The sequence below is a fragment of the Pelodiscus sinensis genome, chromosome 1, assembly GCF_052426305.1.
Source record: "Pelodiscus sinensis isolate ZL-2025 chromosome 1, ASM5242630v1, whole genome shotgun sequence".
Taxonomy (NCBI): Eukaryota; Metazoa; Chordata; order Testudines; family Trionychidae; genus Pelodiscus; species Pelodiscus sinensis.
The window spans coordinates 72,324,763-72,343,571 of record NC_143052.1 but is presented as its reverse complement, the minus strand read 5'-3'; the positions used below and the strand labels follow the sequence as shown (position 1 = coordinate 72,343,571).

At 45.5% G+C, this 18,809-nt stretch overlaps 1 protein-coding gene across 2 annotated transcripts in view; it reads right to left on the bottom strand.

Moving 5' to 3' along the window:
- The window catches only part of SYT1 (synaptotagmin 1), a 523,899-nt gene that overhangs the window by 100,959 nt on the left and 404,131 nt on the right, over positions 1–18,809 (bottom strand). For both annotated transcript variants that reach the window (XM_075932323.2, XM_075932321.2), the window contains exon 8: positions 17,728–17,895. In XM_075932323.2, the coding sequence (XP_075788438.1) occupies positions 17,728–17,895 (168 nt within the window). The remainder of the gene's footprint in view (positions 1–17,727; positions 17,896–18,809) is intronic.

Here is an 18,809-nt window from a genome sequence, read left to right as displayed (position 1 = left end):
CGGTGCCTTGCATTTTATTGCAGTAGACAGCAGGGGTAATGAGAATGCACCCTGTGGCAGTATACGTTCTAAAGCCCCTTGGAGACAAATTTAATGTTATACCTTGGCATCTCATAGAGAAGACCACCTCATTCATCCATCTATACAATCAGAGTACCACAAATGTGTGTCTGTCACTCGTCAGTAGCACTGAAGGCTTCTAACATAACTAAATAAATAACTAGACTTTATTGGTTTCCTCCATTGTGGTGAGATCAGAAAAGACAGGTATGTTTCTGTGCCATACCCAGGTCTGCATTTTTAGCATATACACAATAAGAATGTTTTCAGCAAGAAGGAACAATTCACAAAACCTGGATATCCAGATCAAAGAGCCATCACGAAAGGGCAATAGCACCTTAAAAGTAAACAGGCTAAAAGTGCAGCTAAACTATCACTAACCAAACAAACTTCATATGCAGAATGATGATAGGAGGATAGGGTCATAATTCAAAATGATCTGGACAAATTGGAGAAATGGTCTGAGGTAAACAGTATGAAGTTTAATAAGGACAAATGTAAAGTGCTCCACTTAGGAAGGAACAATCAGTTTCACATGGGGGCGGTGTCTGTACTGGAAAGTTATTCTGGAAAATCATCTGCTTTTCCGGAAAAACTTGCCAGCTGTCTACACTGGCCGCTTGAATTTCCGGAAAAGCACTGACGATCTAATGTAAAATCATCAGTGCTTTTCCGGAAAAACTATGCTGCTCCCGTTCGGGCAAAAGTCTTTTTCCGGAAAACTGTTCCAGAAAAGGGCCAGTGTAGACAGTGCAGTAGTGTTTTCCGCAAAAAAGCCCTGATCGCGAAAATGACGATTGGGGCTTTTTTGCGGAAAAGTGCGTCTAGATTGGCCACGGACGCTTTTCCAGAATAAGCGCTTTTCTGGAAAAGCATCCTGCCAATCTAGATGCACTTTTCCGAAAATGCTTTTAACGGAAAATTTTTCTGTTAAAATCATTTCCGGAAAATCATGCCAGTGTAGACGTAGCCATACAGAATGGGAAGCGACTGTCTACGAAGGAGTATGGCAGAAAGGTATCTAGGGGTTATAGTGGGCCACAAGCTGAAAATGAGTCAGCAGTGTGATGCTGTTGCAAAAAAAGCAAACATGACTCTGGGATGCATTAACAGGTGGGTTGTGAGCAAGACATGAGAAGTCATTCTTTACTATGGTCGCCAATGAGGGAGGGGCATCAGTGATCTTACTGACAGAAAGCTGAGAAGGATGTTGGTTTGATCTTCACAGAGTACTCTAGTTCTGAGTCAAAACCCCAGATAACAGAGATAGTACTATACAATTCAAATGGTTCTTCATCACCTTTATAAATGCATGTACTAGACTAATCTACAGAACAGCATTTCTATCCATCTTATGTTTTTTTAATATTACCTCTGTGCACCACATATATGCTACCTGTGAATATCTGAGAATGATAATTATTATTAATTTATTATTCCCCTTGATCTGAAGGACTGAAGTTAAAGATTCATTATAATCAGTCCTACAGAAAGAGATTGTGTATGTGTGACATGCGCAAAGACTTAAAACCTAGAGATGTCAGTCTCTTATTAGTGTAGCAGGAATGAATGAATAAAATCCTGAAATGGAAATTAAGTGGAAGGGTTTTTTCCACACATTATTGTTTATATTATGAATAACTAATTCATGGCCAGCCAGGAGTAGGGATTCAGTGTGGTAGGTGCTGTATAAACACATAATAAAAGGCTTTCCCCGAAGAATTGATATTTTAATTTAAGACATGATGAAGCCAATCGTTTTTCTAGGAGTATGATAACAAAAAGTAGATTTAACAAAGAAATAAAGGAAAGGAGAAAGGAAGTATGAGAGTAAAAGCAATAAGGACACTTGATTACAGGGACCAGTTATGTGCATAATTGATGTATCCAAAACAGACTTTTTGATACAAAATAGGTATTAGTAATCCCTACAGGCCTTCCATCTATCACCTAAAGTACAAAGGAAGGGGCTAACAGAAACATGACAATATCATATACTAACTTCTTGTTATCTAACCTTTTAAAATGTTGCCTATAGTAACCTACAGTAAAAGTCCAACACACTATGGTTTGCAATACTGTGCTGTGTTTTAGACTATAGCTGTAATTTTTTTAAAAAGGTAATTCATGCTACCAATGCCTATTGCAGCTACAGTTTAAAGTACTTCAGTTAAACTAAACTGAAACAGAAAAGATTCTGAAAAGAGTCTAAATGGTTACTATGGTAATCAATAACATGGTCTAAGTTGGTGTTTAAGAACTGCCAGAAAAAAGAAAATGAAGAAAATGACTAATTTCTTCTTTTCATGGATTACTACTCCCAAACCATTTTGTCTTTAACCTTCTCAACAATGCCTTTTTTGTTGCTTCTGGAAAGCTCAAGTTCTCCATCGAGTGGGTACTGCATAGACAGCAGGAACACTGCAACATCAACGTGCCTGAGCTTGTTTTTGTTTTTGAGTGGACCAATTTCTTCAGCGTAAGAACTGGTAATTCCTCATGTCTATGATTATGCAGTCTCCATGCTGAGAGACTGCCAACAAAATTGCCAACTACTGACACGAATGAAAGGGTATTCTACTATTTAGATGTAAATACCTGGCTTGTGAATTCAGTTCAACTAACACCAATCAGACAATGATTTTTGGTCACTTATGTCTTCAGCAGGGCTAAAGTCGAATTAAGCTATGCAACTTCAACTACGTCATTGCGTAGCTGAAGTTGAAATAGCTTAATTTGGCTTTTGGCGCTGTCTACACAGCAGAAAGTCAAAGGAAGAACACTCTTCCTTCCACTTCCCTTACTCCTCGTGAAATGAGAGTTACCATGAGTTGGAGTAAGAATTCCTTCAGCTTGACATTATTTTGGAATAAAGGTTTGTAGTGTAGATGTGAACTATGTTATTTCAGAATAACATTAGGCATTCCAAAAGTAATTCTGTGGTGTAGACATAGTCTTACTCACTTGGGGCCAGAATCTCACCACACCGGTGGTGTATATACTACTCAAACCTCGCAGGATTTGCAAAAAAGGATGCAGGAGAAATGCATGGAGGACCCATTTTTTTTGTACTCTGTCCCGAATCCTTTTAAGGAACACAGTATTTGCTTCTGGACAGTACATCCCCAGATGTTGGCTGTATAAATAAGGTAGGGAAAGAGGGATGCAGGCAAACCCAGAAACACAAAACAAGGGATTCATATCCACTGCCCCTTTGCATCAGCCACCAGATGTAGCAGAGCAGAGTGTGTGCTGCCATCTCCTCTATGGTGTCAGAGCTGCTGTTACAAAGTGTGCCAGGAAGCCCCGAAGAGATTGTAGCTGACTAGACCAGAATTCCCCCTATAGCTCCAAACCTGTCTAAAGTCCTCTTCAGTGCATGTCCTACAGGGAGGGAAAAATAGTCTTGAACTGGATTTCAACCAACATAAATGATTGGCATACTAATCATATGAAGTAAAGACCTAGAGGTAATTGGTTGGCAGACCACTGCCTGCACCTGAGCAATTGAGGATCCCTGTAAACCTTTCAGAAAGAATTAGCTGAGATCATTTTGACCTCTCCCACCATGTTTCTAAGAAGCTTATAGAAAAACCTGTCTAACATTACTTTTCAAATGCTATAACATGTTAAACATTCAAGTTTAGTGAATCGGAATGTATCTTGGGCAGCATATCCTAATCTCTTTCCTCTATTCTCTGTCCTGTACTCGCCATGAAAAAACAATTTTTCTTTGTTAAAAAAAGAAAAAAGAAAAAGCAAAGCTTCTCTCTGCTATTTCTAGCTTTCTTCTTGTAACTCCATTTTTCTCCACTGACCTTCTGCACACTTGTCAGGAATGTACTCTGTCTGGTATTATTCTTTCTTGTATATGGATTGAAAAAGATGTTTTAACACTAGCTATATATACTATGTATGCAGGGAAGTACTTTTTCAGCACATTAACTCAAGATGCTTTTCCACGTGTGGAAGTCAAATGGGTAATTAATTTGTTTCTGACAAAAATGCAACACAAGATTTTCTGAACTCAGAAAACACTCTGTTCAGCCTGCTGCCCAGAATCAGAAAGGTCTCACAGGAGGCAGATTTTAACACCGCCACTGAATATTTGGCTTCTTTTCTACTGTCTTTGGTGATACACTTAATAGCTGTATCTCCATGTAGTCTGAGGTGAATCAAGACACACAAATTGGCTTTTCTCCCTTTGATTTCAGTGAGCCAATTACATCCCTCATTTATGAAATAAAAATACCCATGACCACCATATGTACCTTCCTTTCCAGAGAGGGTGTACTAAAAGAGGATGCTACTTCAAGGAAGGTGGGTAATTGAGTTACCAACAGCTTGATAGTGAGGGGCCCTGAAGGAAATATATAATTCCACAGATACTGAAACAATACTTCCAAGTGGTGTTAATCCTGCCATTCAGCTCAGTGGGGTGTTATCTCTGAAGCCATAACATTTCATGGTGTAAATTTCCTGGTAAACAGCAACTAATTAACTGCTGGTGATGTGAACATCCAGCTAAGATGTTTTTCCCACAAACCTTAATCTGCCTCCTAGGTTCCAAAAGCTCCAACTGTCCGCTTTCTTTCTGCCAGCTCCCTGCCGGGAAATGCTCTGACACAGCTTGGTGCATTGATAATACAAAAATCTGTAGCTCCTTGACAATTAAATAAAATGTAAAATAATTTTAAATATATAATTAAACACAAGGGTTGAAAACACAGAAGTTCATTTTCATATTCAGTTAAATGAAAACATCAGTTGTTAACAGTTTGGCATCTCCATAGGGCTAATGATACTTTGCTTTGTAAAGCACTATCTACAGAGCTATGAGAGAACCAAACGTTATTATTAGAGATGGAACAGGCCTATTTGGCCATCTGACCATCTTTTAGGGTATGTCTACACTACAGCCTTAATTCAAAATATCTAATTTTGAAATAGTTATTTCGAAATAGCTTATTTCGAAATAACGCATCTACACACTAAATGCATTTTGAAATAGAGCGTCCACATTGAGTGGACGCTGAATTGTAATTCAGGCCGGCCGGAACCAGGTCCGGCAGGGCATCAGGTCAGGAGTTACCTTGTGTGGCTGCTGCCTGAAGCTATCTGAGGCCTGTGCTTAAAGGGACCCTCCCGGACAGCCGGTTCTCAGGTTTCCCTGCTTGCTTGCCATCCTTGATGAGAGACAGCAAAGCATTTTGTCTCTGCGTGCTCTGGTTGCCCTCACTTGGGACACCACAGCACTGTGCAACATGGAGCCAGAGCTGCCCCTGGGCACTCTGGTGCTTCTCTTGCACGTGTTGATGCGAGCCTGGCTGTACTTTCTGCAGGCTGCCATCTGGGAGGTCCATCAGGGGGCTGTCAGTATCCAGGAAGCCCTGCAGGAGAGCTTCCACACTGAGGAGCAATAAGAGCCTCCCTGGTCTGCCCCACTGGGAGCTTGTGCCTCATTCCTCCCTCACAACCTTCCACTTACTCCTCCCTAACCCCCCTTCCTGATGTCAAATAAAATACATGTATTTTCATGAACACAAACTCTCTTTATTTAACAAAACTGAGGGGGGGGGGATGAAGCTCTGGTGAGACTGGGGAAAGGAGGTGGGAGAGGGGAGGAGAGAGGGTGCGTGAGGGGAGAGGGAAACCTGGGAGGAGGGAGCTGGAAGGGGGAAGAAAGGGGAAGAAGCGGGAGGGGAAATTCAGGGCAGGGGGTCTCACCGGACCAACTTGACTTTCATGCTAACCTGCTCCTGGGTTTGCTTGTGGCCTTTGGTGGCCAGGCTGGCAGCTATCCTGCCATAGACAGCCACGTTCTCCCTTTTAGTGCGGAGATCATGGATGTTGGGGGCTTCCCCCCAAACCTGAATAAGGTCCATGATCTCCACCCTAGAGCAGGAAGGCGCCCGCCTTCTCTGGGCCCTGGCAGACTCCTGGGAGCTGGCAGACTGCTCCTGGGGAGCAGGGGAGGGCTGTCTGCCAGTGGCTTGCTGGCTCATGTTTTGGGGCCACTGGGTCAGGGGCAGTGACTGCTGGCTCTGGGCTGGCAGGCTTGGGGCTGGCATAGGCACTGTGGCCAGAATCAACCCCTTTAAGGGATCTGGGGAAGGGGGGAAGGAGAGGAGTTTTCCTGGTTGTGCCTAGAGTGGCCAGCAGGGCAGACTGGGAAGGGCTGGAGGCCCCCTATTTTGAAATAAGCATCTACACAGCACTTATTTCGAAATAGCAATTTAAAAATTGGTGCTATTCCTCATGGAATGAGGTTTACTAATTTAGAAATAAGCCTTCTGCTACTTTGATTTAATTTTGAGATAGTGGTTTGGCTGTGTAGACGCTAGGAAAGTTATTTCAAAATAACGGCTGTTATTTTGAAATAACTTTGCTGTGTAGACATACCCTTATAGAACAGAAAATGACTGGTGAAATAATTTATTCTTTGTATAAATGCCCTAAACTTTCTTAGGGTGCGTCTGTGCAGCAGGGCCCAACTTGAAATAAACTACACTTTGGGTATGTCTACACTACAAAGTTAGTTCGAACTAACGGACGTTAGTTCGAACTAACTTTCATAGGCGCTACACTAGCGCTTCGTTAGTTCGAATTTAATTCGAACTAACGGAGTGCTTAGTTCGAACTAGGTAATCCTCATTCCATGAGGATTAAACCTAGTTCGAATTTACTAGTTTGAATTAAAGGCTGTGTAGACCCTTAATTCGAACTAGTGGGAGGCTAGCCCTTCCCAGGTTCCCCCTGGTGGCCTCTCTGGGCACAACCAGGAAAACTCTTCTCCTCTCCCCCAGCCCTGGGTCCTTAAAGGGGTAGACTATGGCCAGACGGCACTGGAGATAGACAGCCCTGCCACCAGTGTCTGCCCCTGACCGAGTGGCCCCACCATGAGCCAGGCAGCCAGTGGCAGCGAGCCGTCCCCTGCCCAATCCCTGAGCACCCAGGGGCCAGCCAGGGGCCATAGACGGCATGCAGCCCCCTGGACTAGTGCGGAGGTCATGGACCTCATTGAGATTTGGGGGCAGGCCCCCAATCTCCAAGATCTAGGAGGAGGAACTCACAGAGGTCTACGGCCTCATAGAGACTGCCATGGCCCGCAAGGGACACAGGAGCTCCCGGGAGCAGGTGCGCATTAAAGTTAAGCAGCTGCGGCAGGTGTACGCCAGCGCCACCAGGGGCGGTGCCGCTGCAGGGGATGACACTTGCCCCTACTTCCCCACCCTCCACCAACTCTTGTGGGGCAGGGCGGTCCGCACCAGCCCAGGAGGCAGCGAGCCGGGACCAGAGGAACACTGGAGGGGCCACCGCAGGATGTCCCAGTATCCAGGGAGACCGTACCGGGTAAGTAGTTCGAATTAAGTAGTTCGGGGGAGGGGGGGAGGCGGGAGGCAGACCAGAGACCACACGCGTGGGCCAGGCCTTCCACGGATCACGCAGACACCTGTGCACGTGCGAGCACGTGCCATGCCACCCTTGGGCAGGTGGCTCCAGCTGCGTGACACCCAGGGGCCATGGCCCAATAGGCACATGCTTGTGAAAAGAGACCTGACATGCTCCTGACCCCGGGGCGGGACCCAGCAGGATGCTTTCCCTTCACATGTCCCCTCTACACGGAGGCGGGGAGATGTCCCCCTCCCCCCCGGCCACACTATACATGGCACAGGGACATGGGTGTGGTCTTGGGGCAGCTCCCAGTCCCGGGGAGAGCCAGACATCCTGACCATGGCCTCTGTACAAGCACAGCGGCTCTGACGGTGCAGGAAACGGTCACCCTCATGTTGCGAGGTGGGGGAGGGGGCTGGGCATCATCCTCTGCGTCCCCAGAGAGAACTGACCACTTCTCTTCTTTCTCTACAGCTGCACCAGCTGCTCGTGCAGGGCGCACCACCCCGCCCGGGACATGATCCCGCACCCGTGGCCTGCTCCGGACCACCACCACGGAGCAGGAGTATTGGGACCAGCACCTGGGGGCCCTGCGAGCCGTGCACTGAACACTGGAGGCGTGGATTTGGGAAGACCTGCAGCTCCGCCACGAGCTGCTGGCTGAGGTCCGAGGGCTGAGCACAAACCTGCAGCTCCTGCTGCAGAGCATGGTGCCCTGTGCTGGTCCTGTGCCTGCTGCCCCCCCAACTGCTGTCCCTCCTCCCACTCCTGCCCCCCCTCTCACCTCTTCCTCCTCAACCCCCACACCCTCTTCCTCAATGTCTACACCCCCCACCTCAACCTCCGCACCCTCCACCCCATCCCCCGGGGATGCCGAGGCCCCCTCCCTCGCTGTGCTGGGAGGCGGTTGGCCCGGTGAGACCCCCACCCCTGATCCTTGTGTTTCCCCACCCCCTCCTTTCCCTTGCTTCCCCCTTCCAGCTCCCTCCTCCCAGTTTTCCCCCTCCCCTCTCCCAGTCTCTCCCTTTCCCTCTCCCACCTCCTTTTCCCAGTTTCCCCCAGTTTTGATCAGTAAAGAGAGTTTATATTTTTGACCACACGTATCCTTTATTTTGTACATCAGGAAGGGGGGCTAGGGAGGGGTCAGTGGAAGGAGGTGAGGGTGGAATGGGGTATGAGCCCCCGATGGGGAGGACTGGGGTGGCTCTGCAGGCTCCTCGGGGTGGAAGCTCTCCTGCAGCCCCCCGATTGCCCCCTCTCCCCAGATGGCAGCCTGTGGCAAGTGCAGCTGGGCTGATGGCCGAGTGCTGTGATGTGCTGAGTGTGGGCACTCCGGGCACTCCAAGCCAGGACTGCTTTGCAAGCGGGGCACCCCTGAGAACTGTCTGTCCGGGGTGGGGGTCGGGTCCCTTTAAGCACCGCCCTCGGCTAGCCTGAGACAGCATCTCCACGCTCTAAGTCCTCCTCCCCTATGCCATGCCGGCACTGCTTCCGGCCATCCTTAAACCCGGTTCAGGGTCCACTTAATGTGGACATGCTAGTTCGAATTAGCAAAATGCTAATTCGAACTAGTTATTTAGTCTGGATCTGTTAGTTCGAATTAACGTTGTAGTGTAGACGTACCCTAATTGAGCTACATCACTTGTGTAGCTTATTTCAAAATACCTTATTTCAAAAAATTGGGAGAATCTGCACAGCACTTATTTCAAAATAGAGCACCTGTCCTCTGACTTCTCTTATTCCTCATACAACAGAAGTCGGAATAAGAAATCCTTCAGCTTGACAGTATTTTGACATTATTTAGAAATAGCTGCCTGCTGTGTAGACATGGACTAAGGGTATGTCTACATTACAGCACTAATTCGAACTAATTTAGTAAATTAGTTAATTCGAACTAAGCTAATTCGAATTAGCGCCTCTAGATTTAAAAACTAGTTTGAATTAGCTTTTTGCTAATTCAAACTAGTATGTCCACACTGAGTGGACCCTGAACTGAGGTTAAGGCTGGCCGGAAGCAGTGCTGGCAGGGCATCAGATGAGGACTTAAGAGCATGGAGCGGCTGTCTCAGGCTAGCCGAGGGCTGTGCTTAAAGGGACCCGACCCCCACCCCGGACAGACAGTTCTCAGGGGTGTCCCGCTTGCAAAGCAGTCCTGGCTTGGAGTGCCCAGAGTGCCCACACTCAGCACATCACAGCACTCGGCCATCAGCCCGTCTGCACTTGCCACAGGCTGCCATCCGGGGGGGTCAATTGGAGGGCTGCAGGAAAGCTTCCACCCTGAGGAGCCCGCAGAGCCACCCCAGTCCTCCCCATCGGGGGCTCGTACCCCATTCCTCCATCACCTCCTTCCACTTACCCTTCCCTAGCCCCCCTTCCTGATGTACAAAATAAAGGACACGTGTTCAAAAATAGAAACTCTCTTTATTCCACAAAACTCGGGGAGACTGGGAAAAGGAGGTGGGAGAGGGGAAGAGAGAGGGTGGGAGAGGGGAGGGGGCATGTCCCGGGTGGGGTGGCGTGCCCTGCACGAGCAGCTGGTGCAGCTGTAGAGAAAGAAGAGAAGTGGTCAGTTCTCCCTGGGGACGCAGAGGATGATGCCCAGCCCTCTCCCCCACCCCGCAACGTGAGGGTGACCGTGTCCTGCACTGTCAGAGCTGCTGTGCTTGTACAGAGGCCATGGTCAGGATGTCTGGCTCTCCCCGGGACTGGGAGCTGCCCCAAGACCACACCCATGTCCCTGTGCCATGTATAGTGTGGCCGGGGCAGTGGGGGGGGGGGAAGGGGAGATGTCCCCTGCCTCCGTGTAGAGGGGACACGTGAAGGGAAAGCATCCTGCTGGGTCCCGCCCCGGGGTCAGGAGCATGTCAGGTCTCTTCGCACAAGCATGTGCCTATTGGGCCATGGCCCCTGGGTGTCACGCAGCTGGAGGCATCTGCCCAAGGGTGGCATGGCACGTGCTCGCACCTGCACAGGTGTCTGCGTGATCCGTGGAAAGCATGGCCCGTGCGCGTGGTCTCTGGTCTCCCTCCTGCCTCCACCTCCCCCGAACTACTGAATTCAAACTACTTACCCGGTATGGTCTCCCTGGACGACTCTGCCGAATCCGGTGCTGGGACATCCTGCGGTGGCCCCTCCGGTGTGCCCGGGTCAGGGCCCTCCGGTCCCGGCTCGCTGTCCCCCAGGCTGGCACGGACCGCCCCGCCCCCCAAGAGTCGGTTGAGGGCAGGGAAATAGGGGCAGGTGGCAGCCCCTGCTGTGGTGCTACCCCTGGTGGCCCTGGCGTACGCCTGACACAGCTGCTTGACTTTCAGGTGCACCTGCTCCTGGGTGCGCCTGTGTCCCTTTCGGGCCATGGCGGCTGCTATGCGGCCGTAGACAGCCGCGTTCCTCCTTCTAGTGTGGAGATCATGGAGATTGGGGGCCTGCCCCCAAACCTCAATGAGGTCCATGACCTCCGCACTGGTCCAGGAGGCCACGCGCCGTCTACGGCCCCTGGCTGGCTCCTGGGTGCTGGGGGACTGGGCGGGGGACACGTCACTGCCACTGGCTGCCTGGCTCATCCTGTGGCTACTGGGTCAGGGGCAGAGACTGCTGGCAGGGTTGTTTCTGCATAGTGCCATCCGGCCAGAGTCTACCCCTTTAAGGGCCCGGGGCTGTGGGAGAGGAGAGGAGTTTTCCTGGTTGTGTCCAGAGAGGCCACCAGGGGGAACCTGGGGAGGGCTAGCCTCCCACTAGTTCGAACTAAAGGGCTACACAGCCCTTAGTTCGAACTAGTAAGTTCGAACTAGGCGTTAGTCCTCGTAAAATGAGGTTTACCCAGTTCGAACTAAGCGCTCCGCTAGTTTGAATTAAGTTCTAACTAGCGGAGCGCTAGTGTAGCACCTATCAAAGTTAATTCGAACTAACGTCTGTTAGTTCGAATTAACTTTGTAGTGTAGACATACCCTAAGTTATTTTGAAATAATGTTAGTTATTTCAAAATAATGTTGCTGTGTAGATGTACCCTCAGGGTATGAATAACTAACAAGTCTGTCTCTTATGTCCATCTCAATCTCAGTCCAAGTGTATATATTTTTAATATATAAGGCAATACCTCCTCCCTTTTCCCCCTGCCTATCTTTCCTGAGTAAGCTGTACTCTTCTTTACCAATATTCCAAACATATGTATTATTCCGTCAACTATGTCATAGTTGTGTTTATTCATTAGCACTTCAAATTCTTCCTGCTTATTTCCCAGACTTCTTTTATCTAAGATACTGTTTTGATTTTGCCCTCCACTTCTGCCTTTTCCCTCATTTATCTCTGCTATGATAGTCCACACTCCCTTCCATTTCTGACCCATTTCCGAACTTTCCCCCTACATTCTCTGCCCAAAATTTTACATAATATTTGGTGCAGGAAAACAGTCCTTCCATCAATTCCACTCTTCCGGTCATGTGAACCTGAAGAGTGTCATATATCAGCAGCAATTATGCACAAAGGTAACAAGAGTAGAATGTAAAATGGATTCAGGGCATGTAATTCATGCAAAATGGACTGTCCAGTATCAGGCAATCATTGAAAAGAACATCTCTGTTCTTCATATTTTGCATAGGGCATAACAAATCCTTATATACTTTTATCTTTCAAGGGCTTTAGCAACACTAACTTATTAATCTTCCTTTTCCAAGGGAGATTGGAAAGGATGGCATTCAAATTTGGCTGGGTCATGAGAGTAAAAGGAAAGTTCTAATATCTCATTAAATCCTCACCCTCTGACTTCATCTGAGACACTTTTAGGAGGAGACTGAGAAGCACAGAAGAGCTTCTGTGGGCAAAAAGGAGGCTAACTGCTCATCAGATGCTTTTCTCCTCTATGATTGTGCTGTTCATTAAAATGTATGTGTTATTATGTGCAACAACTGAATTCCATGTAAGGGCGATAAAACAGGATCTTCATGCTAAAGTTGATTGAGGTCACTGAGGTGACTCTTGCAAATTGATTGCTCATGACTGCCATTAACGCATTTTGGAATACATCTTACTTCAGGGTCATAATTTAAAACATTAAGAGCATTTCAGCACCTGACTTCACATATACTTAATTGCCAATTTATTTATAATTCCACTTACTGACAAATTGTTAGGACCCAAAAAGCCTAACTGAGATTGTAAGCAAATAAATTACATGATATCTACTATATATTTAAGAGTTTGTCTGTCTGTGCATGAGTCTGTCTGTTTGTTCAAGAACTCCTCCTAAATGGTCAGAGCAAGCACCACCTAATTTGGTATACAGCTCTTATCATAAGTTAAACCAAGGTAAGGGTTTGGCTGTGCCAGGAAAATGGGATGTGCCCAGAATGGGGTTGCTTCTCATAAAACCATACAGAAAAGGTGAAAGGGGCTGGCTTGGGTGCCCCCTTCCATCCAGGACTGACACAGCCCTGAGCCTCTTATCCCCAGGCACCCTTTAGGAAGAGCTAGAGGGAAGGGGGGGGGGGCCTGAAGCCACACCCCCAATTCATACAGGGACATTGGCTGTTGCTGGCTGTTTCCCATTGCCAGGGAGCCAGGGAAGTGCACAGTTTGCTGCATTCCCCACTCTGGCCAGAGAATATAGGGAACAGATGAACCTGGACCTACCTCGGACAGGGGACATGCACCCTTCCCCTGTCTGTGCCCACTGTAGCTGCAGTCGCCTTGGACAGGTGCTTCTCACCTGGGCCCAACCCCAAGCAGCTGCAGTGAGAGAGGGCTGGGGTAGGGTTTGTCACTGATCTCACTCAAATGCTGGGAGCTGGAAGAGAGGGTTGTTTCTTCACCACGATTTCATAGACAGAGGAAACCTCTACATGCTAATTCCCCCCCCTACCTGGTGAAAGGGACCCGTGGATGTCCAGGAGGTAAAGTCTCACACTGACACTTTTAACAACACAATTCAAAAACATCTTTCCTATATGACTACATTCAGATGCCTTCCGGCGTGTCCCTTGCAGGCCAGCTTACCTCTGATTTCTGACTACATTTGAAAACATTATGCAGTGCTATAAGAAAGGCACATTGTGAAACATTTATTTGCAAAACACAATATATAACACAAAACGGTTTCTTTTGCACTGCTTGTTGCACACACTGGTTAGTAAAGAACCTGTAAGTGATTTTAGATTAGTGAATGTTTTAAAAAAAGATTATGCAATCACTATAGCATTATTATCTTCATCTGATTAAGTCCTTTGAAGCTAAATGGAGAATAAAAAACATCTATTCTGAGGAGATGGTGTACAAGGCTCATCTTTCAGACATCTACTAAGAACGGCACAAAATCCAATATTCTTAAACAAAGAACTCTTCTCTTTCGATCTCTGGAGGTTTGTATAAGTCTGTCCTCGGTGTGAGAAAGAAGAAGGGGGAGGCAAGGTGGAAGTACAGTCTGAGTCTATTGAATGAAATAGCTTAACTATCAAATGCATCATAGTTTGCAAAACAACCCTTCTCTCATTCAAATTGCTCCTAAAATCTTACTTTTCCCATGATGTCTACAAGAAATGAGCTTAGAATAATTAATGACAACAACAAAACCACCACAACTACCATAGGTGCAGTCATAACTTTGTATTGTGCTGTTGTGCACAGTACTGTGTATTGTCAAAATAACAACTGCTCTAACACTAGGAAAACTAAGCAAATGGGAGTATTCAGCTAACCTAAACAATGATAATTTTCCACGTTTATTGGAAACTCACATGAATAGATGTAGCACAGAGTCAGAGATTAAAAAAAAAAAGAAATTGGAAACTTACTCCATTTATTGTGGGAATGAATTTAGTGCTTGGATTCAATCACCCAGAAGGCAACACATTTTTAAACAGTAGGAAATTTTTCCATGACAAAGGGAAATAGCCACACACTAATAACAGTTGGAAAACAAACCAAACCAAACCAGATTATACACAATGAAAATTCTCCTCTGTATGTATGACATCTGGAATATAGCCTATGAGTGATTAGGCAACAATAAACAATAGAGTTAATCTTAAAATGAATTGGAAATTGGAATGATTTGGCCTTTTGATGTATGTGTTTGAGATTAGGGAACTGATTTTCAAAGGGACAGAAGTCCTGAGCTATGCACAATTGCATATCTGATATCCATGCATAGTAGCTGTTATCTTTATTTGTTTTTCATATTGCGATAGCATCCAGAAACACCAATCAGGATCAGTTCAATGTCATGCTTGGTGGCATACAAATGTATGGTAGAACCAAAGACCTTACAATTAAGTTTGAAACTGCCTTTGGTGAGTGAATATGATGAACAAAGAGTGAGACAAATACAGGGAGGATGGGGGAAAGGTACATTATTGGGGTTGTTTATCCTAACGGCATAGACATCCAAGGAACACATTCTGGAGGTGGGGGGTGTTGAGCCACCCAGTGGTTCCTGTCCTGTGTGGCTGGGTCTCATTCCTTGCTCTAGCCCATTGGCTCTTGCCATTGCTGATGAGCATGTCTATGTGCAGGCAGGGCTTCCCTCTCATACCCTGTGCTGTCCTCTTCCTGGCTCTGGCGATGCTGAACATGGGGCTTCACCTACCAAACTGGGCATGCTCTTTGGTGGGATGGCTTAGGAAATTGCATGTTGACAAATAACTTTCCATTAAGGGCTTGATTCTGCAACAAAGTAGGCACTCTCAGCCCACTGATGGGAATGAAGATACTCTGTCAGTATCTTAGAATCATAGAAAATTAAGGTTGGCGGAGACCTCAGGAGGTCACCTAGTTCAAACCCTTGCTCAAAGCATCCCGGGCAGGGCCTTGTCAAGCTGGGCCTTAAAAACCTTTCAAGTGTCTTCAGCACTGTGCAGAATCAAACCACAATGGAAGAGAGGAGGATAAGGGAAGGACAATGTTGCAAGAGGCTTAACTTAAAAGCTTAACTTAAAAGCAAAGTCAGGGATTGGTTGTGACAAGAAAATGGGAAGTGCTGGGAATGGGACTGTTTTCCATAACATGGAAAGAGAGGGGCACAGAGAACAGGGACATGATATTGAGAGCGGTCACTAAGGACAGTAAGCCCACAGGAGAGAGCTATGTTAAAGAGAGACCAGTGGGGCTAGCTGCACCACCAAGAGGGGAGCCAGCTGGCAGGAGCTTCACCATCTTGCCAGCTACCAGACCTGGTAAGTAGCCCATCTGCCCCAAATTCCTCCCTCCCAGCCTTTGGCTGCACTGCTGGAGTGGAGAAGACCCCTGGCAGTCAGGGGGACACAGAAGTCCCCTCTGGCAGTTGGGGTGGAGGGAGACAGAAGGTCCCTCCTGGCCAGGGGAGGCCTGGAGGAGACAGAAGGTTCCCAATTGCCAGAGGGGCTTGAGGGAGACAGAATGCTCCTGCCATCCACAGAAGCTGTGGGGGAGGCAAAAAACTTAAATGTGACCTGATGGGAACCAGTGAAGGGATCTCTAAGTTAGCACAATGCTCACAGTAACTATATGTGCAAATGGCCAGTTAGATGTCTAACTTCCATGTGCATATATAAATACCACATATTTCAGTGCAATTGTGGTCACTCTATGCACAAAAAAAGTGCATTACATGCAGCCCTAGCCTTTTGCCCTTTTGAAAATGAGGTCCGCAATGTACTTTACATGGATGATAATATCTATTAACCTCTCCCAAGGAACACAGTATGTTTTTAATTAATTAGCTTTGCCTTTAATAAAAAGTCAGCCTCCAGTCAAGTTAGAAGTCTATTGTACAAGTCTTTGACTGATAGAGGAAACATGCCCTGTAGAATATCTGTCTGAAGCAACCTTAACATCATTTTGTATTAGCAGTGTGTGAACTTTACCAAAGAACAAAGGGACTAAGTCAAATATCACTGCGAACATGAAAAGTACATGTTCAACAGACTGTTATCTGTCATATTACAAGCTAAATTCAGCACTAACCTGCAGTATTTTACTGGCTGTCTGCACATGAGAGTAATAGTTTGTTTAAAAGGTTAAATTTTTGTTGAAGAGGCAACAGTTCAAATACTTTTTGTACATTATTTGGCTGCATTTTCTGCTTTTTGAGATGCGGTGGTGTGAGACAACAAGAGTGTCTCACAATAGTTTTTATTGTGACAAAATAGAAATCACAAGAAAGTGAAGTAAAAATCCAATTCTTTGGAATTCATGACAATGAATATTGGAGGGATCAAATACACCACGGTTTAACATTTTCTGACTGTCCTGAGTACAAACTTCATGGAAGAGTTACCAGGATCAGACCCTGTTAGAGGTAATACGATTTGCATACTTCTACTTTTGCTTTAAGAGTAGGATAGAAACATGCCACAATAGATGTCTACTGATATCACATCCTTTTTAGTAAGAAAAACCCACAAAAGTTGTGATGACCAAGAAGATGCCACTGAAAAAAATCTAAATGCAGCAGTGACTTTCAAATGAGAATATACCAGAAAAACAGAAAATTGTTGGCAGATGCAGTCGTCAAAAGCTAACACAGAAATGGCAGACTGTGAAATGCATCGCGGAAGCTCTGAGAAGTTTCAGGTGATGAAGATATAAAGAGGGAAGGAAGAAAATTTAAACCAGTATATGTTTCACAACTACTATTCAGTTTTTCTTCACATGAATTGAGGAAGGATTTTATGCATAGAAAACTAGGTTGGACACTAGAACAATTTATTAGCTAAACTAAACAATAAGGAAGTCAGACTCAGATTCATTCTAGCCTCGCCAGAAAACTGAAACATGCTGTACATTCTGCATATTACAGACAGAAAGCTATTTATTACTTGACAATCAAAATAGAACATAATGTAAAATTTAAGAAAAAATGTTCACATGATAAGCAAAATGTAGATATGTTGGTACGATAACACTGTAGAATGCAGAATTTAGTTATTAAACATCTTAATTGCAGAGGAATACCACTCTCACTATTCAAGTAAAAACTAATGTGAAAAAGTTGTGTGTGCAAACTGCCCCCACTCAAGAGGAAAGGTCAGACTTTTTAAGTCTATCCCACAACATAGTGCTTAAAGCATCAGAAATGACTGGAAGTAGGTATAATACAAAGTATAATGCACCATGAAAATCTTCTTATGATAATACACATTTACAAGATGGTTTTGTTGCCTCATGCTGTGGAAAAGTTTATCAGGCTAATTTGAGAAATGTTTCTTGCTACAAGTCGGTTCCCATTTATTAGTTTGACTGTTATTCCAGCGAATGAAAATGTGGCAAATAAAATCAAATAAAACCAACAATAGATTTTCTTACCTCTTCCTTCTCAGCACTTTGCAAATCCCGCCACTCCTCAGTCACATGGCCAAAGTCCACTGTGTTCATGGCCACCTTATATTCCCCAATGATATCATGCTTGGAGAAACGATCAAAGTCATATACTGCCATCACTAAGGTTTTCCCACCCAGCTCAGAGTACGGCACCTATAAAGAAGAAAAAATGACAAACTCTCTATCTAAGACAATAAAGATGGGTTCACTGAAATGCAAATCAATTTCTTTGGTTTATCAGCTGTCATCTTGTGTAAATTGAACTGGGGGAAAATTGCGAGGTATATATTTTTGTTGTCACCTGATGCACTGTTTCCCAAGACCAGTATACAGCACTCAGTAGAACAATGTGGCAGCTCACTTATCACTCCCCAGTTTTTGCCCTCTGTCCTCAAATTTTATTTTGTGTGTGGTGAAACTGAAACTGGATGCCAATTATTTGCCCCAAAGTTATGTGAGCTTTTAATACTATATGGTTTTTGCCAATAAATCATACTGTCAACACTCAGAAAAGAGTAGCCCAGAGACTGATGAGAAACTACAGTATTGACTTACTGCCTCTGACACTAGGTAATAAGAGACTAGACTGTCTTCTTATAGGTCAACTATTTATGACTTAGCCAGGTATAATTTTTCAACATTATACCTTTCATGCAATAGATACTAAGGTTCCTTCCAAGACACAGTGTTTGGTTAGAAATTGCCGAGGCAGTAGGCAGTAGGCCAAGTCCTGACTAATTCTCCAGCTGTTCTAATGGGTATGGGACAGATGCTCTGGGTTAGATGTTTATTAGACGCATTTTTAATATTCAGGGTAAGCGATGCAGTTCAGGTAAGCTACACTTGAGTAGGTGACTAGAAAAGCCTAATTAAAAATTGTTTGAATGTGCACTGAAGGCTTGGTCAATTTTAATAAATTCTCTACATTTTGCTAGTATAAATGATTGCCATACGCTTCAGTACACATTTCTCTAGTAATTGTCTGTATAAAAAAGGGAAGCCATACCATACTGCAATATTTGGCCATATGAACATTCAAATGTTCTAGTTTGTTTAAGTTCTTGGTC